The sequence below is a fragment of the Pongo abelii genome, chromosome 1, assembly GCF_028885655.2.
Source record: "Pongo abelii isolate AG06213 chromosome 1, NHGRI_mPonAbe1-v2.0_pri, whole genome shotgun sequence".
Classification (NCBI taxonomy): Eukaryota; Metazoa; Chordata; class Mammalia; order Primates; family Hominidae; genus Pongo; species Pongo abelii.
Window position 1 is genome coordinate 227,378,419 of NC_071985.2, and position 18,668 is coordinate 227,397,086.

The 18,668-nt window shown below is 42.4% G+C and overlaps 2 protein-coding genes across 19 annotated transcripts in view; one reads left to right on the forward strand and one right to left on the reverse strand.

The window, feature by feature from the left end:
* Window positions 1-18,668, reverse strand: part of CAMTA1 (calmodulin binding transcription activator 1) — a 979,133-nt gene that overhangs the window by 915,554 nt on the left and 44,911 nt on the right. The window lies entirely within an intron of this gene.
* Window positions 10,524-14,527, forward strand: LOC112128762 (large ribosomal subunit protein eL37-like). Its single transcript, XM_054560375.1, has 2 exons — window positions 10,524-10,693; window positions 14,254-14,527. Exons 1-2 carry the CDS (start codon window positions 10,524-10,526, stop codon window positions 14,525-14,527), a joined length of 444 nt encoding a protein of 147 aa, XP_054416350.1.

Below are 18,668 nucleotides of genomic sequence, written 5' to 3' on the forward strand. Positions count from 1 at the left end.
AAAAATTAGCTGGAGGTGGTGGTGCACGCCTGTAATCCCAGCTACTAGGGAGACTGAGGCAGGAAAAATTGCTTGAACCCAGGAGGCAGAGGCTGCAGTCAGCCGAACTCACACCACTGCACTGCAGCCTGGGTGACAGGGTGAGACTCTGTCTCAAAAAAAAAAAAAAAAAAAAAAAAAAAAATTTAAACCCAATGTGACATACATAGCTTTCTATGATCTAGCTGCTACTCTCTAACCTTAACTCAACCATCTCTCTCCTTAAACCCTAAACTAGCCATAGTGAATTATCCAAGCAATTCAAACTACTTCCTTCTTTCGTTCCTTTGCACAGGAAGGAAAGTATTAATAGTTTGACTAAACGTAGTACCTTCAGCCCAGAAAGTTTTCTTGCTGATTCTCTTTGTCCGCCTAGTAAACTTCCTAATCATCTTCAAAATACAGCTTTAGTGTCATTTTTTTTAAAAATATCCATCTTTCACTTGAGGCCAGGAGTTCGAGACATGCCTGGCCAACACAGCAAAACCCCATCTCTACTAAAAAGTAGAAAAATAAGCCAGGTGTAGTGGCACAAGCCTATAATCCCAGCTACTCGGTAGGCTGAGGCAAGAGAACAGCTTGAACCCAGGAGGCAGAGGTTGCAGTGAGCCAAGATGGCACCACTGCACTCCAGCCTGGGCGATAGAGCAAGATTCCGTCTCCAAAAAAAAAAAAAAAAATCCAGCCTTCATGTGCTCAAGCAGACCATCACTGCCTCCTTTTTGCCGCAGATATATCTTATACATACATACTTTATAATTCTATTATACCTCTTATCATACCATATTGCAATCATTTTTTATGTCTGTCTTCCCTCCAAGACTATGGCTGCCTTTTATTTACTTCCAATTAACCAGACTTACATACTGACCAAGAGGGTCTCCTTGACCAAACTCTAGCCAAGCTCCTCTGAATCCTCTTCCCAACTAGGCCTTCAGTGTCAACCTTCAGTATCCATCCTTGTCTGTCTAGCCTAGTTTTAGCAAGAATTCTGTCAATGTGGTTTAGTAATACTAATGATTCTTTATTATAAATTTAATCCATGTAAAAATAACCTGTGTTTTGGGACTCCTTTTAGTTAAAAAATTGACAAAAAGCTAGAAGTCTTCATAACTACAGCTAAAAATGTTTCCAGTTTTTGCATATAAAGGGTACAAGCTACTCTGTTTTTGAACTTTAAAAAAACCTTCATATCCATTTCCTTACCATGGTACAACTACAGCCCCAGGCAGGAAAGCTGCATATCTTTATTTGGGCAATTGTCTCCTTATAAAGAGAATAAAAAGAGCCATAACAAACATTCAAATAAAAAGTGGCTCCACGTAAATGGAGAGTAGATAAGGGCATTTTCCAATAGTTTGAGATGATGAGAATATCTCAGATTATCAAAACAGATTTGATATGAAAGTTTTAATGAATCTGAAAAACCTACTTTGAAGTATAAGCAAAGAAATCCTAGTTCAAATTTTAAAACCAAATATACACGGTGAAAAGTGAGAAAATGTATCTTATACGGTTTGGCTGTGTCCCCACCCAAATCTCACCTTGAACTGTAATAATTCCCATGTGTCAAGGGCGGGTCCAGGTGGAGATAACTGAATCATGGGGACTGTTTCCCCCATATTGTTCTCATGGTAGTGAATGAGTCTCATGAGATCTGATGGTTTTATAAATGCGAGTTCCCCTGCACATTCTCTCTTGTCTGCCATGTATGACGTGCCTTTGCTTCTCCTTTGCCTTCTGCCATGATTGTGAGGCCTCCCCAGCCATGTGAAATTGTGAGTCCATTAAACCTCTTTCCTTTATAAATTATCCAGTCTCGGGTATGTCTTTATTAGCAGCATAAGAACAGACTAATAGAATATCCCATTAACCTATTTTCAAAACTTATTCCCAGACCTGTCAGGAGACCTTGAGGTCTGTCATTAACAAACAGATCACAGTTACTACCCTCTAGCTTTCCAAAGAATAGCAGTGTAGAGTAACATAGATACAACCTGCTAAGAAGCAGTTACTAAACTGCAACTTCCATATCTCCAAGAAGCAGCACTTAAATCATCCATGGTAACATCGTTTCTTTAAAGTTTTCAACATGTGGCAGTTTTGTTTAAGTAAATAACAGCTTTATTGAGATATAATTCACAAATCATAAAGTCTACCCACTTAAAGTATATTTTTTAATATATGCACAGAGTTGTGCAACCATCACTATGGCAGTTTTTAACTCGATTTGGTTAAGCTAGAATTTTCTCAGGATTCCCTTCCCTGAATCTGGACAAGATTTAAAAAGCGAAAAGTAAAATCACCATTACTTCCTGAGGGCCGAGGTAGTTAGAGGTGGTAGCAGATATAAACGGAGATGCCAGAGGGTTACAGCTTGTCCACGTGCTGCTTCTGTCACTAGCTTCTTCCCCCAACTGCCGGCCTTGTCAGCGAACAGAAGCCCCTGGACCATCAGCTGCTGGATAGCAGACCTAGAGAAGTGATTGCTACGCAGAGGTAATAGCTCTTCATAGACTTTTTCATCAGCTATCCTTTGTGGTTCCGCTCTAGCAGCTGTTCATGCCTGGCTTCTTGGAGCCTCCCACAAGTTCTAACTCAGCCACCCATGCAGGTGCTTCAGGAGAGGTGCTTTCGCAACTCTTCTCTGGTCCTCTAATTCCTCCTTCCAGACTGTTATTTTTCCAGCTTTTCCCCACAGTTGTAAAATATCTTATTGCTATAAAAAATAAATCCCTTATTACATAATACAGTGGTTCTGCTTCCCTGACTGAATCCTGACTGATATCCACAAGTTACTTATGTGTCCTTAAACAATAGCTGCATTGACTCTTTGAACTTTAGAAAACTAGAATCTGATCGTATGCATTCTGTGAGAATCTTCCATGGTGCTGCATGTAGCTGTATTTTGCTCATTTCTCACTGCTGTTCAATAATCTATTTTACACCATATACCATTTCAGTAAACTTTTTTTTTTTTTTTTGGACACAGGGTCTCTCTCACTCTGGCACCCAAGCTGGAGTGCAGTGGCACAATCTCAGCTCACCACAACCTCCACCTCCCAGGCCCAAGCAATTCTCCCACCTCAGGCTCCCGAGTAGCTGGGACTACAGGCACGCACCTCTATGCTGGGCTAATTTTTGCATTTTTTTGGTAATGCAATGGTTTTGTCATGTTGCCCAGGCGGGTCTTGAACTCCTGGGCTCCAGCAATCTGCCTGCCTGCCTCAGCCTCCCAAAGTGTTGGGATAACTGGCGCGAGCCACTGTGCCCAGCCCCATTTCAGTGTGAACTTTTCATTAAAATATTATATACAAACAGGAAACAGCACAAATTGTAAGTATATTTGTGTGTATGTGTGCATGTGTAACACACCTATCATCAAGAAAGAACATTACCAACACCCCAGCAGCCCTGCTAATATATCCTCCCTACTCTCCAAAGGTAACTACAACTCCTGACTTGCAACACCATAAATTAATTTTGCCTTTGTTTTGAACCTGTATACAGAATCAAACAATATATATTCTGAGTGTCTGGTTTCTTTCTCTCAACATTATGTTTGTGAGAGTTACTCGCTTCTTGAATACTCATCAATTCATTAGTTTTCACAGCTGTACAGTCTGTCAAGAATATACATAAGGAGTAGAACTGCTGGGCTTTATGGTGTGCAAATCTTCCACTCTCATAGATAATTCTAGTTTCCCAAAGTGGTTAAACTAATGTAGATTCCCATCAGCAATACATGAAAGCTCCCCCTGCTCTCTTTCTTGCTGACACCTGATGGTGTCTTTTTTAATTTGGCCGCAGATATATGAGGGCATCTAACTGTGGAATACACTCTACATCTCTCTGATGACCAATGAGGTAGGGCACCTTTCCCTAAGTTTACTGACCCGTGAAGTGCCTATTTGAGTCTCTTACTCATTCTTCTATTGGGTTGTCGGTCTTCTTCTCACTGATTTGTAGAAATTCTTAAAATAGTCTGAATATAAGCCTATGTTGGTCAATCTCACTCTATGACTTGACTTTTCATTCACTTAATGGTGTCTTTAGATAAACAGTTCTTTTAATGAAATCTAGTGTATCTATTTACTACACATATCAACACGGGGCAAGTGAACTAACATTGTGCAATGTGTCCTATTAGATGCTGTAGGTGTATCAGCTGCTAAAGGTACATTAATTCATTAAATTCTCCAAACCATTGTAAAAAAACTAAGTGTAACTAACTCGAAGGCACTGGAGGTGCACTGAACAGGAGGAGAGGCTGCCAGATCCAGCAAGCAGACCCTTACAACCCTAAGTGTTGTACACTAAATTGTGCACACTAGTGTAAGAGTACAATTCTTACAGTGCTCTTACAGCCACATCTAATGCTTACCCATATACACAGAACGTGCACATACATATAACATGTTACTCATATACATATAACATGCATATACGTAGATACCTGACATACATATAACATTTACCCACATACATATAACATTTCTGACTCATTTCAAAAACTAAAGAACTAAAAAACTAAAGAAGTCAACCTGACTAAAGATTACATTTTATTTCCAATGCAATCTTATGCAACAGTAGGATGGTGCAGGCCTAAAACATTAAGACTGGCATCAGTTTACAGAAAATCACAAGCAATTCAATGGTACAGATCAATAGTATGAAAAAAAACAAACAGTAAGAAAACTGTACATCAGTAAGTAGAGTAAGAGGAAAACAATTATTTTGGAAAGTTAGAAAGCAAAGTGAGATTAACCATCATGAAATATTTTTCAAATTATACTGAAGCTGTTGTGGGAGTATGTCAATGTCATAGAGAAGTATAAAAAAGTTTGGGGCCGGGCGCAGTGGCTCATGCCTATAATCCCAGCACTTTGGGAAGCTGAGGCAGGTGGATCACCTGAGATCAGGACTTTGAGACCAGCCTGGCCAACATGGTGAAACCCTGCCTCTACCAAAAATACAAAAATTAGCGGGGCATGGTGGTGCTTGCCCCACCTGTAATCCCACTTCCCTTACACTTCTGCTCTTCTCTCCTCACCCGCTAAATTGTAGGCCTGTAATCCCAACTACCTGGGAGACTGAGGCGGGAGAACTGCTTGAACCCAGGAGGCGGAAGTTGCAGGGAGCAAAGATCACACCACTGCACTCCAGCCTGGGTGACAGAGCAAGGCTCTGTCTCAAAAAAAAAAAAGAAGTTTGGAAATGTACAATGAGGATGGTTAAGTTACTCTCATACTAATAAAACTATCCTCAAGGAAAAAATTATAAGAGACCATTAACAGCCAATCTCTATTCTGAGAACTCCCTATATCAGGTTTGAACTAACCTCTTGATCACTTTTCTAGATCTTTCCCTGACCAAACCAAAAATACAAAGTTTTCTAACTGAAATTCCTCAGAAACTGATCACCTTGTAAAATACTGTGTCTTTCCAAATTGGATGACTACTTATCAGGAATGCTCATCTCACAGTGTTCCAAGACTGGGTAGGGAATGGAATGGACATTTAAGAACCTTAAGGTGTAGAAAGAACAGCAGCTAAAAGATGGAGACAGACTATGGGAGGAAAAGAAGAAAAAATAATTCCCACATGTTACAAATAGCTGCTTCATCGTATCAGGCTATTCAGAAAGGAAAAAAGTGTAAAGAAGGCAACATGAAAAACAGAAATGAACTTAAAGAAGGCAACATGAAAAACAGAAATGAACAAACTGTGCCCTACCAGATACCAAGCTCTGAGTACCTTATACTGCTTAGGAGTTTTAATCCAAATTCAGACGTGTCAAATGATCTACATTTTAATAATGTAACTGTACATTTAATAATGACCACTTGCCTATTACAAATGTTCCCCTCCAGATTTCCTTTTGCTTCCTTCTTTTTTTTTTTTTTTTTTTTTTTGAGATGGACACTTGCTCTTGTCACCCAGACTGGAGTGCAATGGCACGACCTCGGCTCACTGCAACCTCCACCTCCCAGGTTCAAGCAATTCTCCTGCCTTGGCCTCCCAAGTAGCTGGGATTACAGGCATGCGCCACCATGCCCAGCTAATTTTCTTGTATTTTTAATAGAGATGTGGTTTCACCATGTTGGCCAGGCTGGTCTCGAACTCCTGACCTCAGGTGATCCATCTGCCTCGGCCTCCCAAAGTGCTGGGATTTACAGGTATGAGCCGCCACGCCTGGCCCTTTTGCTTACTTTTAACCACAATTTGTTTAATCACAGTGAAGACTTCTTTTGAAAGCAGTCAACAGTAGATTTAAGGCTGTAGTTCTTAGCCCTTGCTGCACTTCAGAATCTCCTAGGGAGCTTTTTAAAATCCTCAGCTTGGGCCCTATCCCTGCGACTCCAGTTGAATTAGTCTGTGGTAGGGCCCAGGCCGTGATATGTTTACAAATCTGTCCCGGTGAGTCTAACATGCAGCAGGGCTGCGAACCACCCATATGAAGAAGGAGCACTGACTGGACTAGGAGCAGGAGGAGGCCTGGCTCTTCTAAGCCTCACAGCGGGGGCGTTTTTACATTCACTATGACGCCCACTTGCTCCTAAATACCCTTTAAGACCAGCACCTCCCCCACTTGAGAGCCACTGGGTCCAGGAATGAATGGGTCTGCACTAACTTGGTCTTCACCTCTGTGAGCATGTTGTGGAGTGAATAAATGTTATTAAAACGTAACAAAGTAAAGAAAGAAATGGAGGCAGGCCTACAATTTAGCAGGTGAGGAGAGAAGAGTAGAACTGCAAGGGAAGTAGTTGAGGGGCAGGAGAGGAAAGGAGATGCCCCCTCCACCATGGTGCTGAGTCTGGGCAAGATCATGGCTGATCCAGGTTCCCCAGGAAGAAAGGGCAGAGGTTCTACACTGACTTCAAAGATTTGGCCAACCACCCATGGAATGACAGCATCTGAGGTGGGCTTGTGGGTCCTGTAGTGGCTGCCGACAAGGATCCTGTCCACTGACCCAGGCGCAAGCAACAGGAGTCATCAGTACCTTCTGCTGTTCTATTAAAAATAATCCTGTGAATTCCACTTTCATATGTCCCCATCTCTATAAACCATTTCTTGGTTTCACTCCAGGTTCTTCATCCAGTTAATCTCTTCCAGTAGACGCTACACTAATGCCCCTTCCTTCCAGCAGTCGTCCCTGAACCTCTGCTCCACATTCCGTCTCCCATTTCATCCTCTCAGAGCTGTCCTCTGTGCTTTTCCTTTGTAATTCTTGCCACTATTTACTTTCCTTCACAGCAAAACTGCCACCAAGAACCATTAAGATGTGTAGCCTCCATGTCCTCACCTCTCTGGCTCTTCAACTCACTCCCAATGGGCCACCACACCAACACTCCACTGGAACCACCCATTGAGGTTACTAATCAGTTGATCAAATCCAACAACGACTTCTCCGTCATTTTACCCAACTTCCCAGTAACCTTTGTGATACCCTCTGTGAAAGGAAGAACAGGAACCCCAAAGATATACACACCCTAATCCCCAGAACCTGTAAATAAATAACATTACAAGGCAAAGGGGAATTAAGGCTGAAGATAGAATTTAGGTTGTTAATCAGCTAACCTTAAAATAGGAAAATTATCCTGGATTATGCAGGTGGACTCGGCATATTAAAAGGGTCCTTAAAAGTGGAAGAAAGAGGCAGAAGAGGTCAGAGTGAGTGAATGAGAAGAAAGCAGGGTCACAAAGACTCTACGTTACTGGCATCAAGGATGGAGGAGGGAGCCACAAGCCAAGGAATATTAAGCAGACTCTAGAAGGTGGAACAGAGAAGGAAACAGATTCCTCCCTAGGGCCTCCAACAAAGAACATGGCCCTGCTGGCACCCTGATGGCAACCCAGTGAGACCCATGTCAGATGACTGACCTACAGAACAGTTAAGAAATCTGTTGTTTTAAGCCACTAAATTTGTGATAACTGGTTACAGTAGCAAACATAAAAGTGACGCACCCTCCTTAAACATGTCCTTCTCCCAGCTTCCACTTCACACCTGCCTGCCTCAGCACTGCCTCCCTGGCTCCCCTGCAGCCTCCGGTGCTGGCTCCTCCTGTGCTGCTCGGGGCTTAGTCTCCCTTTCTCCATCTATCTTCTGCATCCCAGGTGATCTCACCTAGTCTATGGCTTTAAATGTCACCTGTGCATTGACGGCTCTCCGATTTTTATCTCCAGACAGGACCCCTCCCCAGACTTCTGGAAGTTGCCTATTCAACATCATCACTCCGGTGTCTAACAGACATCTCACAACCAGGACATCCCAGAAGAACACCTTGATCTCCACTTCGTTGTCTCAATGACGAGCCCCAGCACCAACGCAGTGGCTGAGGCCACAAAATTTCTCCTTTCCTTTACCCCCTATATCCAATCCCATGAACTCTGACAGCTCCACCTCTGAAATACATCCACTTCTCACTCCCTCCACCCCCACCGTCATTTCTTACCAAGATCACCAGTTACTGCAACAGACTTTTAACTGGTCTCTCTGCTTCCCCTGACTGCCACATAGTAGCCAAAGAAAGCCTTTGAACATAAACTCCATATTATGTTGCTCACTTCCTAATAGCTCATCCTCCAATAGCTTCGTGTTGCCCTTAAAACAAAATCTCAACTCTTTTTTTTTGAGACACAGTTTCACTCCTGTTGCCCAGGCTGGAGTGCAATGGCACGATCTCGACTCACTGCAACCTCTGCCTCCCGGGTTCAAGCAATTCTCCTGCCTCAGCCTCCGAGCAGCTGAGATTACAGGCATGTGCCACCACGCCTGGCTAATTTTGTATTTTTAGTAGAGATGGGGTTTCATCATGTTGGTCAGGCTGGTCTTGAACTCCTGACCTCAGGTGATCTGCCCACCTCGGCCTCCCAAAGTACTGGGATTACAAGCATGAGCCACTGCACCCAACCCAAAATCTCAACTCTTTATGCCTACTTGGCACAACATGATCTAGCCCTTACCTGCCTCAACCAGCTCATCTGCCAGATCCCCACACTGCTCCAATCAACAACTTTTTTTTTCACATTTCCTCAAAGCAAGCACATTCCTGCCTCAGGGCCCTTGCACAGGCTATTACCTTTGCCTAGAATATTCCTCCCCCAGATCCTCAAGCAGCTGGCTTTCCTTTATCATTCAGTTCTCAGCTTAAATATAACTTTCTAAGAAAGGCCTTTCCTACAAAATCTCCTAATATGCTCACGCCTCAGTACTCTGCTCTACTTTGTTCTTAGCATGCTCTGAAATCCTCACCTACTTGTTCACTTTTGTATTGTTTTCCCTCTAAACGATAAGCTCCATGAGAACTAGAACCTCATCTTATACCCTCAGCAACTCCAACTAGTGCCTGGCACATAGTAGAGCCTCAAAAATATTGCTGAATGCATAAATGATGGCATTAAATTAAATGGAATGTTTGGGGGTTTTTTTGTTTTTTGTTTTTTGTTTTGAGACAGTCTCGCTCTGTCACCAAGGCTGGAATGCAGTGGCGCGATCTCGACTCACTGCAACCTCTGCCTCACGGGTTCAAGTGATTCTCCTGCCTCAGCCTCCCGAGTAGCTGGGATTACAGGCACATGCCACCACGCCCAGCTAATTTATTGTATTTTTAGTAGGGACAGGGTTTCACCATGTTAGCCAGGATGGTATCGATCTCCCGACCTTGTGATCCACCCGCCTCAGCCTCCCAAAGTGCTGGGATTACAGGCGTGAGCCACCGTACCCAGCCAAAATTAAATGGAATATTAATAAACAGTCAATAAACATGATGTTGGCTGAGCATGTTGGCTCACACCTGTAATCCCAGCACTTTGGGAGGCTGAGGCAGGAGGATCATTTGAGGCCAGGAATTCAAGACCAGCCTGGGCAAGACAGCAAGATCCTGTCTCCACAAAAAATAAAAAACGTTGCCAGACATGGTGTCCCATGCCTGTAGTCCTAACCATTCAGGAGGCTGAGGGTTGGGCCCAGGAATTTGAAGCTGCAGTGAGCTATAATCGCACCATTGCACTCCAGCCTGGGTGACAGAGACAGAATCTGTCTCAGTCAATCAAGAAACAAACAAACATGATGCTGTGGATCACTGTCAAAAAAGGCCTAACATATATATAACATATTAAGAGAAAAGCCAGGTTATAAGAACTACATGTACAGTAAACCTATTCTGGGTTAATAAATATAGAAAAAATGCCCACACTGGCACAGAGAAATATCTGTAGATACATATATCAGAAAGAAATCTGAAAGAAAAAAATCTAAAGATACACAATTGGGAACTGTTGACTTCAGATGGTAGAGTTCGGAGTGGTTTGGCCATCTCTCTATTGGTGATGTGCTGTATAAATTGCCTTTCCTGGGCTTCATGCTTCTACCTGGAAAGAGCTCCTTCACAGCGGACATGCTGGCTTCCTGCCTCACCCTCATTCACCCCTTAAACAGGAGTGACTTCCCTGACTGATGAGTCTGAGATGAAGAACCAAGCATGTCTGCCACAGTTCTTCCTTCCGTGGTTGTGGGAATCCATTCGCACGCAGGGAGCGCATATTTTGCTCCTCTCCTCTGCATCACAAGCTTTTCTGGGGTAGCTCCCATGGATCTGTTTGGTGCTATCAGTGACTATCACCAAGCCAGACTGTTTAATTCAGAAACAGAGTATTAGCAGCCCACTTGAGCACTAGACTAAATGATATTTGTTGATAGAAGTCTTTACTCATTCATTCAATGAACAGTCCCTGGACACTCCAGGGACTATTGTATATACTTAGAACAGTGCCTGCCATACATACATGTATGCCATGTCCACCTGGCATAAGATCCCTGTCCACCTGGAACTTAAGAGTCTAGCAGTGGCAGCCAGACAATACACAGTGAAAAGATGTAATTTACACAGTATATTAGATGATGACAAATGCTAATTCCAAAACACTTATGCCTCACTACCCTCATTTATGAAATAAAAAATACATAATCACCACACAGCAGGTTCTCTGAATTGCTTGAGGAATAGATTGTTGAAAATTGCTTAAATACAAAAAAATTTGATTAATAATAATTAAAGCATTTAACAAAAATGCTTCTTAAATAAAACAGAGTTAAGTCTAAATTTTGCTCAACAGTACAAAAATAAAATAAAATTTTAACTAGCACATTAACAACTGTCTTCTGACACCAGGAATGCGGATCTGTTGCTACACAGCTGAAAGATGTGTCAGGAAAAACGGGAAGTGACTATACTCAGACGTTAATTTTATAGATTCTGCTTAATTTCAAGCTATTTTAATGTACCCTTTCTCAGAAATGGGAAGCAGATGGCATTTTCCCATTCTTTTAACTTTCTTAACTTTTAAAGAAGTAAATATATGCAAGTGTTTTCCCCTTGTCTCTCTGAAAAAGTGTCCCTTTGCAGCACCTCCTAAAAAAGATCCCCATCTTCCCAGGGGGAGCCTCCCCTTGGCCGGCTTCTCTGGACAGCCTCCACTCCCCAACACAAAGCACTAAAAGGGTGGGAACCTCGGCGCCTTGTCCTTGACCTTCTGACTCTTCCTACAGGGCTACACACAGTGATCTTCAAAGGGAACTCCAGCCAGGTGCGGTCAGCACTTTGGGAGGCCAAGGCGGGCAGATCATGAGGTCAGGAGATCGAGCCCATCCTGGCTAACACAGTGAAACCCTGTCTCTACTAAAAAAATACAAAAAAAATTAGCCAGGTGTGGTGGCGGGTGCCTGTAGTCCCAGCTGCTTGGGAGGCTGAGGCAGGAGAATGGCGTGAACCCGGGAGGCGGAGCTTGCAGTGAGCCGAGATGGTGCCACTGCACTCCAGCCTGGGCGACAGAGCGAGACTCCGTCTCAAAAAAAAAAAAAAAAAAAAAAAAACAGAGAGAGAACTCCTTCAGGGTATGAGCTACACACAGAACTTCGGAATGTTGTTCTCTTTCCTCAGGAGGCTTGGCCTGGGACCAGCATTACCTGTCTCAGCCCCTCTGAACAGCTGCTTCTCTTCTGACTATAGACTAGAGGTGGCCACCTTTTCTAGCCTAGGTCAAGTGACTTTTCTGCTTCTTTGTTTCTTGCACATAAGAGCCTTTATTTCCCCCATGAACTTCTTTGGAGTCACAATAAAATGAACTCAGGGCCAAATGAAGCTTGCCTCAGAATCCACCTCAGTGCTACCGCAGATGCCCCACCTGGATGAGTGCACATGCATGCACATACGCACACATGCACACACACATACACACACGTGTGGACCCTGCTTCACCTTGTCCAATTCCCCAGAGATGAAGGGCCTCCCAGTTTGCTTTCTCCCCAAATGTAAATTCCAGGTTCTCGCCATTTTACAATTTTTTCAAGTCTACCCCCTTCGCCAGACCAGTGAACATTACCACAGAAGCTTGTAAGAAGACCTCATGAAAGCCACATAGCCTGCCTTCCTTACAGAGAATATTCTTCCTTACAGAGAAAACACTCTCCCAAACACACATTTCTATTTCATCGCATTCACCCCAAACCATCTGTGGTTTCTCATCCATCTAGAAAGGATTTCTTTTTGTTGTTTCTTCACTTGCTCTTCCAGCTTTCTAAAAGCACTAATACTGTAAAACTTAGGTTATTTTTTAGGAGCTTCTTTTAAAACCTTCAAAAGAACTTCATAATTACCAAGATAACAGAATTTATCATCAGAAACCTGGGGGAGGCAGTATTTGAAAAGACTTGAAGATGGGTAGGCAGGTAGCTGGGTAGGCAGGTAGATAGGCAGACAGGCAGGTAGGCAGGCAGACTGTGACACTCAGCTTTAGGGTTCTGCTGTTTTCAGCTACTTGAGCCAAATGGATATGAAGAAGGAGTGGGGGGACTATTGTTCATGCTACCTTTTCAAAAAACATTGAAAAATTAGAATATGCTTCTATATGCCCTCTCCAGTGCCACCCAAACTTTAAAAGAGCTTCCTGTATGTCAAGACATGAACAGATACTTCAGATAAATACCAAAAATAAAACCTATGCATTCCACAACTTTTAGGTGCCTACTAGCTAAAGACATGAGAAAAAAGCTCTAGAAAGCTCAACTGTAACCTATGTAGCAAAGCACATCAAAACATGCATGAGTGGTATGGGGACAGCAAAGCTGAGCCTACAGCCCAGTGAAGTTAATTAGAGCACACTTCCAGGAGGCTGAGATTCTTCCTCTAAGTGGGCTTTCACCTGGGCACTTGTTAGAAATGCACATTCTCAGGCCCCACCCAGGACCTACTAGAGCAGAAACTCTGGGGATGGGGCCCAGCAACCTGTGTTTGAACAAGCCTCCCAGGTGATTCTGACTCCAGCTCAAGCCTGAATCCACTCAGCTAAAGAATGCCAACCTCTCCGTACATTCTTCCTTTTTCCTTCCAACCAGGCTCAGCCTCTCCTTTACGGAAATCACCATCACCCAAAGTCTCCCACCCACTACTGAAAAGAGTTGGGTATTTTTATCCTGAGGCAACTCCACCAATAAACTGTCTGCACATTATAGAGTCTCAAGTGCAACCAGAAACTCCACTCAACTGCTCTTCATCCAACTTAGAAAAATGTGGGCCCAAACTAGATCCTCATTTGCACCTTAACATTTCTTAAAAGCAGTTTCAGGAAACAGCATATTAAGTTATGACCTGGACAAAAGGTCAATCTCCAAATTCCAGCTTCAGTACTAGACAGGTATAGAAACTTGAAAAGATACCAAAGAAGAACCTCGAGCCCCCTGAAAAGATGCTGCCAACCCCTGAGCGTGCTGACTCCACTCAGTCCAGAAGGCTGCGGGGTGATGAAAAATGTTCTGAACTTAGGTAGTGGCGACGGCTACACAACTTTGTAGATGTATTAAAAACTACTGAATTGGCCGAGTGTGGGCGGGAGCTCCCACCCATAATCCCAGCACTTTGGGAGACTGAGGCAGGAAGACTGCTTGAGCCCAGGAGTTCAAGACCAGCCTGGGCAACATGGCGAGCGAGATTCCATCTCCAAAAACAATGTATAAATTAGCTGGGCGTGGCACACGCCTATAGACCCAGCTATTCAGAAGGCTGAGGTGGGAGGATAGCTTGAGCCCGGAAGGTCGAGGCTGCGGTGAGTTATGATTGCGCCACTACACTCCAGCCAGGGCAACAGAGCACGACTCTGTCTCAAACAAAAAATTAAAAAGGTCTCTCTGGTCTCAGCCGCAGAAGCAAGATGACTGTTCGGAAAGCGTTGCAATAGGACACACACATTGTGCCACCGCTGTGGCGTAAAGGCCTACCACCTTCAGAAGTTGACCTGTAGCAAATGTGGCTACCCCGCCAAGTGCAGGAGGACGTGTAACTGGAGTGCCAAGGCTAAAAGACAAAATGCCACCAGGACTGGCCGAACGAGGCACCTAAAAATTGTACACCACAGATTCAGGCATGGATTCCATGAGGAAACAACACCCAAACCAAAGAGGGCAGCTGTTGGAGCACCTCAATCAGCTTAAGAATTTCAACAATTAGTCATGCAGTAAATGTTCTGGTTTTTAAAAAAACAAAAAATAAAATAAAAATTAAAAAATAAATTTTTAAATTTATAAATAAATAAAAAATAAACTACTAAACTGTACAACTTAAAAGTAAGTAAAAAGATGATTAACAGTAAAACAAAAAAAAATTAATCAAATAAACTCCAAAGCTGGACCCAAGCCTCCCTGGAAAGTCCAACATTCCTAAAGAAAACCTTCAAAAGCAACAATAATCTTCAAAGACAAATCTTCAAAGGTCACCAAGCACCATCACCTAAGACCCAAGAGACGCCAAGTAGGTTAAGTGCTTTACTCAACACTCAGCTGAGTAGCAGCAGAGCCAAGACTCGAATCTGCTTCTGACACCAGCTCTGCACCCTTTCCAAGAGAGCAGTGCTTCTCAACTGAGGCTCTGTGGAAGTATTATCAGGGGGCTGTAAGTCCATAAAAAATTTTTAACTTTGCATCTTAATTTATTGTATAGTCTGAAAAAGTAACACCTGAACCAAGTGTGTTCTAACACACAAATTCATTGCTCAAGTTTGTGATTTGTGGTTACATTTCCCCTAGTACCCAGTAGTGTCATTTAAATTTTTCTTGGGCTAATGAGAAAAACCAGAAGTGAATCTAAAACTAAATGATGTATTTGTGCCAAGGCCTAATGACAGACTTATACAAATGCTTTGCTGTGTAAAAAACAGCTTCTCAGTATAAAATAATTGCAGGACACAAGATAGTACCGCATGCCAAATTCAAAAGAACCTGCTTGAGAACAGTCAGTATGATACTCATGTTGCAAGAGACAATTTAGTTTTGGCAAAACATCATCTATTGCATTTAACTAACCCTGTTAATATAAAACTTTATTAGTTTTGTAATTTCGTTTTATGTAATGCATATATCTGAGTTTTATATTTGCAAAAGAACTCCAAGAATTAATTTTATACTGAGTTTTTTGTGTTTTTACGTAATTAATTCATTCAACAAATATTTATTGAACACTGACAATGGCCAGGTAAGTGCCACATACTGAAGTAATAGTATAATAAAACTAGTTTAGATTGAAACTGAGAAAGACCCACAGGAATTTCTTCCTTAAAAGAAAATGTTCTTTAACATCTTATTCAAATGCTATAAATATTGCTGTACTCTGAGGGTGCAATTTACTTCTCTTACTATTCCTCAGTGTCAAACCTGCCTTCACCTGTCTCCCCTCACCTATGTGGGAGGACATTCCGCCCCAGCTTTTCAATATATCCTGTGGAGTGCTGCTGCTGCTGCTGAGGCACTGCGCACTTGACACAGGCTGTCTGATCCCCAGGCTTGTGCCTACCTGGATTTCAGTATTATGTATCTCACTTCACACTAGCAAAGCAAACAGAAGAACTATATTTAACCTAACTGCTACACAAGTATCACATTTAATTTGAAACTTCGTACCATATACTGTGTTCAAAAGTCACATAATGTCACTCTTAAAACTTGGCTCTCTGTGTTGTTTATATGCATTTTCATTTTTGCAATTTAATCAGAAAAGCCCTGCCTGGAACAAAATGATCTGGGACCGTTCAAACCACTAGCCCTGCCAAAAGCTAAACAAAACCAAGCTCTACCTAAAGGTTAACTGACTTTCCAAGTCATCAAAACTGAAATATCTCACCTGCCTTTATGATTAGAGTACTGGTGCTTTTCAGCTTAGCTCACATTTAGGAAGTCTGAAGAGTCTTAAATGATCCCCAAAAATGTGTCTATATTTCAAAGAGATAACATATAAATACACTAGAAAAACCAATCACTGAAAAATTACAGCCCTAGACCTAACACAAAGTTACACAAAGGAAAAAAAATTAAAAACACAAAAAACACCCAAGATTATGTACCGACACCAAAAAAAGATTAAATAAATTTTGTAAAAGGTAAGGTAACCAGGTGCAGTGGCTCACACCTGTAATCCCAGCACTTTGAGGGGCCAAGGCAGGCAGATTGCTTGAGCTCAGTTGTTTGGATGAGCCTTGGCAACATGGTGAAACCCTGTCTCTACAAAAAATTAGCCAGGTCCATAGTGGTGAGCACCTATAGTCCCAGCTACTCCAGAGGCTGACATGGGAGGACTGCTTGAGCCCAGGAGGTGGAGGTTGCAGTGAGCCAAGATTGTGCCACTGCACTTCAGCCTGGGTGACAGAGTGAGACCCTGCCTCAAAAAAAAAAAAAAAAAAAAAAAAAGGTGGCTTGATGCTAAAAATAGTTGAAATTAATTATTATTTAATAATTCTTACAGTATTAAAGTCCATTTTTCTTACCTAAACATAAAAAGTTGGGGGGAAAAAGTACTCAAGATTTTTAAAGAGTAAGTTTCCTCCTATAAAAAGCATTATAATTATTACTCAAGTTTTGTTCTGTTTTTTCTCCTGCAGACTCTTTGGTGTGGCTTAGAATGTATCAGCCTATACTGCTCTCTACATAGACATTTTTACCATTAAAAAATGCATTTAATATGACACTCTAAAGCTACCACCAACTAAAAAACATCTGATGAAACTTTCTTTAAGGATCAGTACAAACTAGAATTCTATTTTGTTTGCTTACTCTAGAGAAACTGTGTATTACAGGAAAAACAAAAAAAGAACATTAATTCGAAAATAGTAACACACAAAAGTGATTTGAACATATTTAGGGAGAACATTTTCATTAAAAAAGGTTCATGGTGCTGCATTAGTTTGGCTTTGGAAGAATGCCAAGTGAAATCTAGATCCAGAGACCAGGGAATGCAGTAGTTATATTTTAAGTCAAACAGCTAATTAATGACTAAACAAAAGAATTTTCAGTCTGGACAATATATATGGAGTACTAATATACGTAATTATGAAATAGTCATTTGTGAATTCAGAAAGTTGCGTTAGCATAATTATTTCTGGCTCTAGGCCTTAAAAATACTAACTTAAAATGCAGAAACCTTATAGCAGTTCACCTGATGAAGATGTGAACACCAAACTGATTATGAAACAAGAGGAGGTTCTTTAATGAATGTGCTCTGTGTTTAATACATTCTTTCTCCCTTGCCCTGAATATAAAAGTCAGGCCTAATGCTCAAGTTACACACAGGTACAAAATTTCTATTTTTAATATAGTTTTTTCATTATCCATAGTCCACATACTAACAGTCATTAAGAATCAAAACTACTGGGCCAGGCACGGTGGCTCAAACCTGTAATCCCAGCATTTTGGGAGGCCAAGGCGGGCGGCTCACAAGGGCAGGAGATCGAGACCATCCTGGCTAACACGGTGAAACCCCATCTCTACTAAAAATACAAAAAATTGGCTGGACGTGGTGGTGGGTGCCTGTAGTTTCAGCTACTCCGGAGGCTAAGGCAGGAGAACAGCGTGAACTTGGGAGGCGGAGCTTGCAGTGAGCCGAGATCACGCCACTGCACTCCAGCCTGGGCGACAGAGCAAGACTCCATCTCAAAAAAACAAAACAAAACAAACAAACAAAAAAAAAACACTCTCTCAAGCTACTTATGGGGTAATAGAAATGTGCCGTGTCTTGATTTTGGAGGCAGTTTCACCAGCGTATACATGTCAAAAACTCATTGAATTGTGCACTTCAAATGGGTGCAGTTTATATTGTAATACATAAATTAAACCTCAATAAATTGTTTTAGGCTGGGCACCATGGCTCACGCCTGTAATCCAAGCACTTTGGGAGGCTGAGGCAGGCGGATCACCTGAGGTCCGGAGTTGGAGACCAGCCTGACCAACGTGGTGAATGAAACCCTGTCTCTACTAAAAATACAAAACTAGCCAGGCGTGGTGGCGCATGCCTGTAATCGTAGCTACACAGGAGGCTGAGGCAGGAGAATCGCTTGAACCTGGGAGGTGGAGGTTGCAGTGAGCTGAGATCGCGCCATTGCACTCCACCCTGGGCAACAGAGTGAGACTCCATCTCAAAAAAAAAAAACAAGGCCAGGTGTGGTGGCTCACACCTGTAATCCTAGCATCTTGGGACGCCAAGGCGGGCGGATCACGAGGTCAGGAGATCAGGAGATCAAGACCATCCTGGCTAACACGGTGAAACTCCGTCTCTACTAAAAATATAAAAAATTAGCCAGGCATGGTGGTG

Excerpts from the sequence above, each read along its gene's own strand:
- LOC112128762 (XM_054560375.1), top strand. The coding sequence starts at position 10,524 with ATGTCTGCCACAGTTCTTCCTTCCGTGGTTGTGGGAATCCATTCGCAC. Across the intron at positions 10,694-14,253 it reads CTGTTTAATTCAGAAACAGA|GTTCGGAAAGCGTTGCAATA; the intron begins GTATTAGCAGCC and ends AGCAAGATGACT.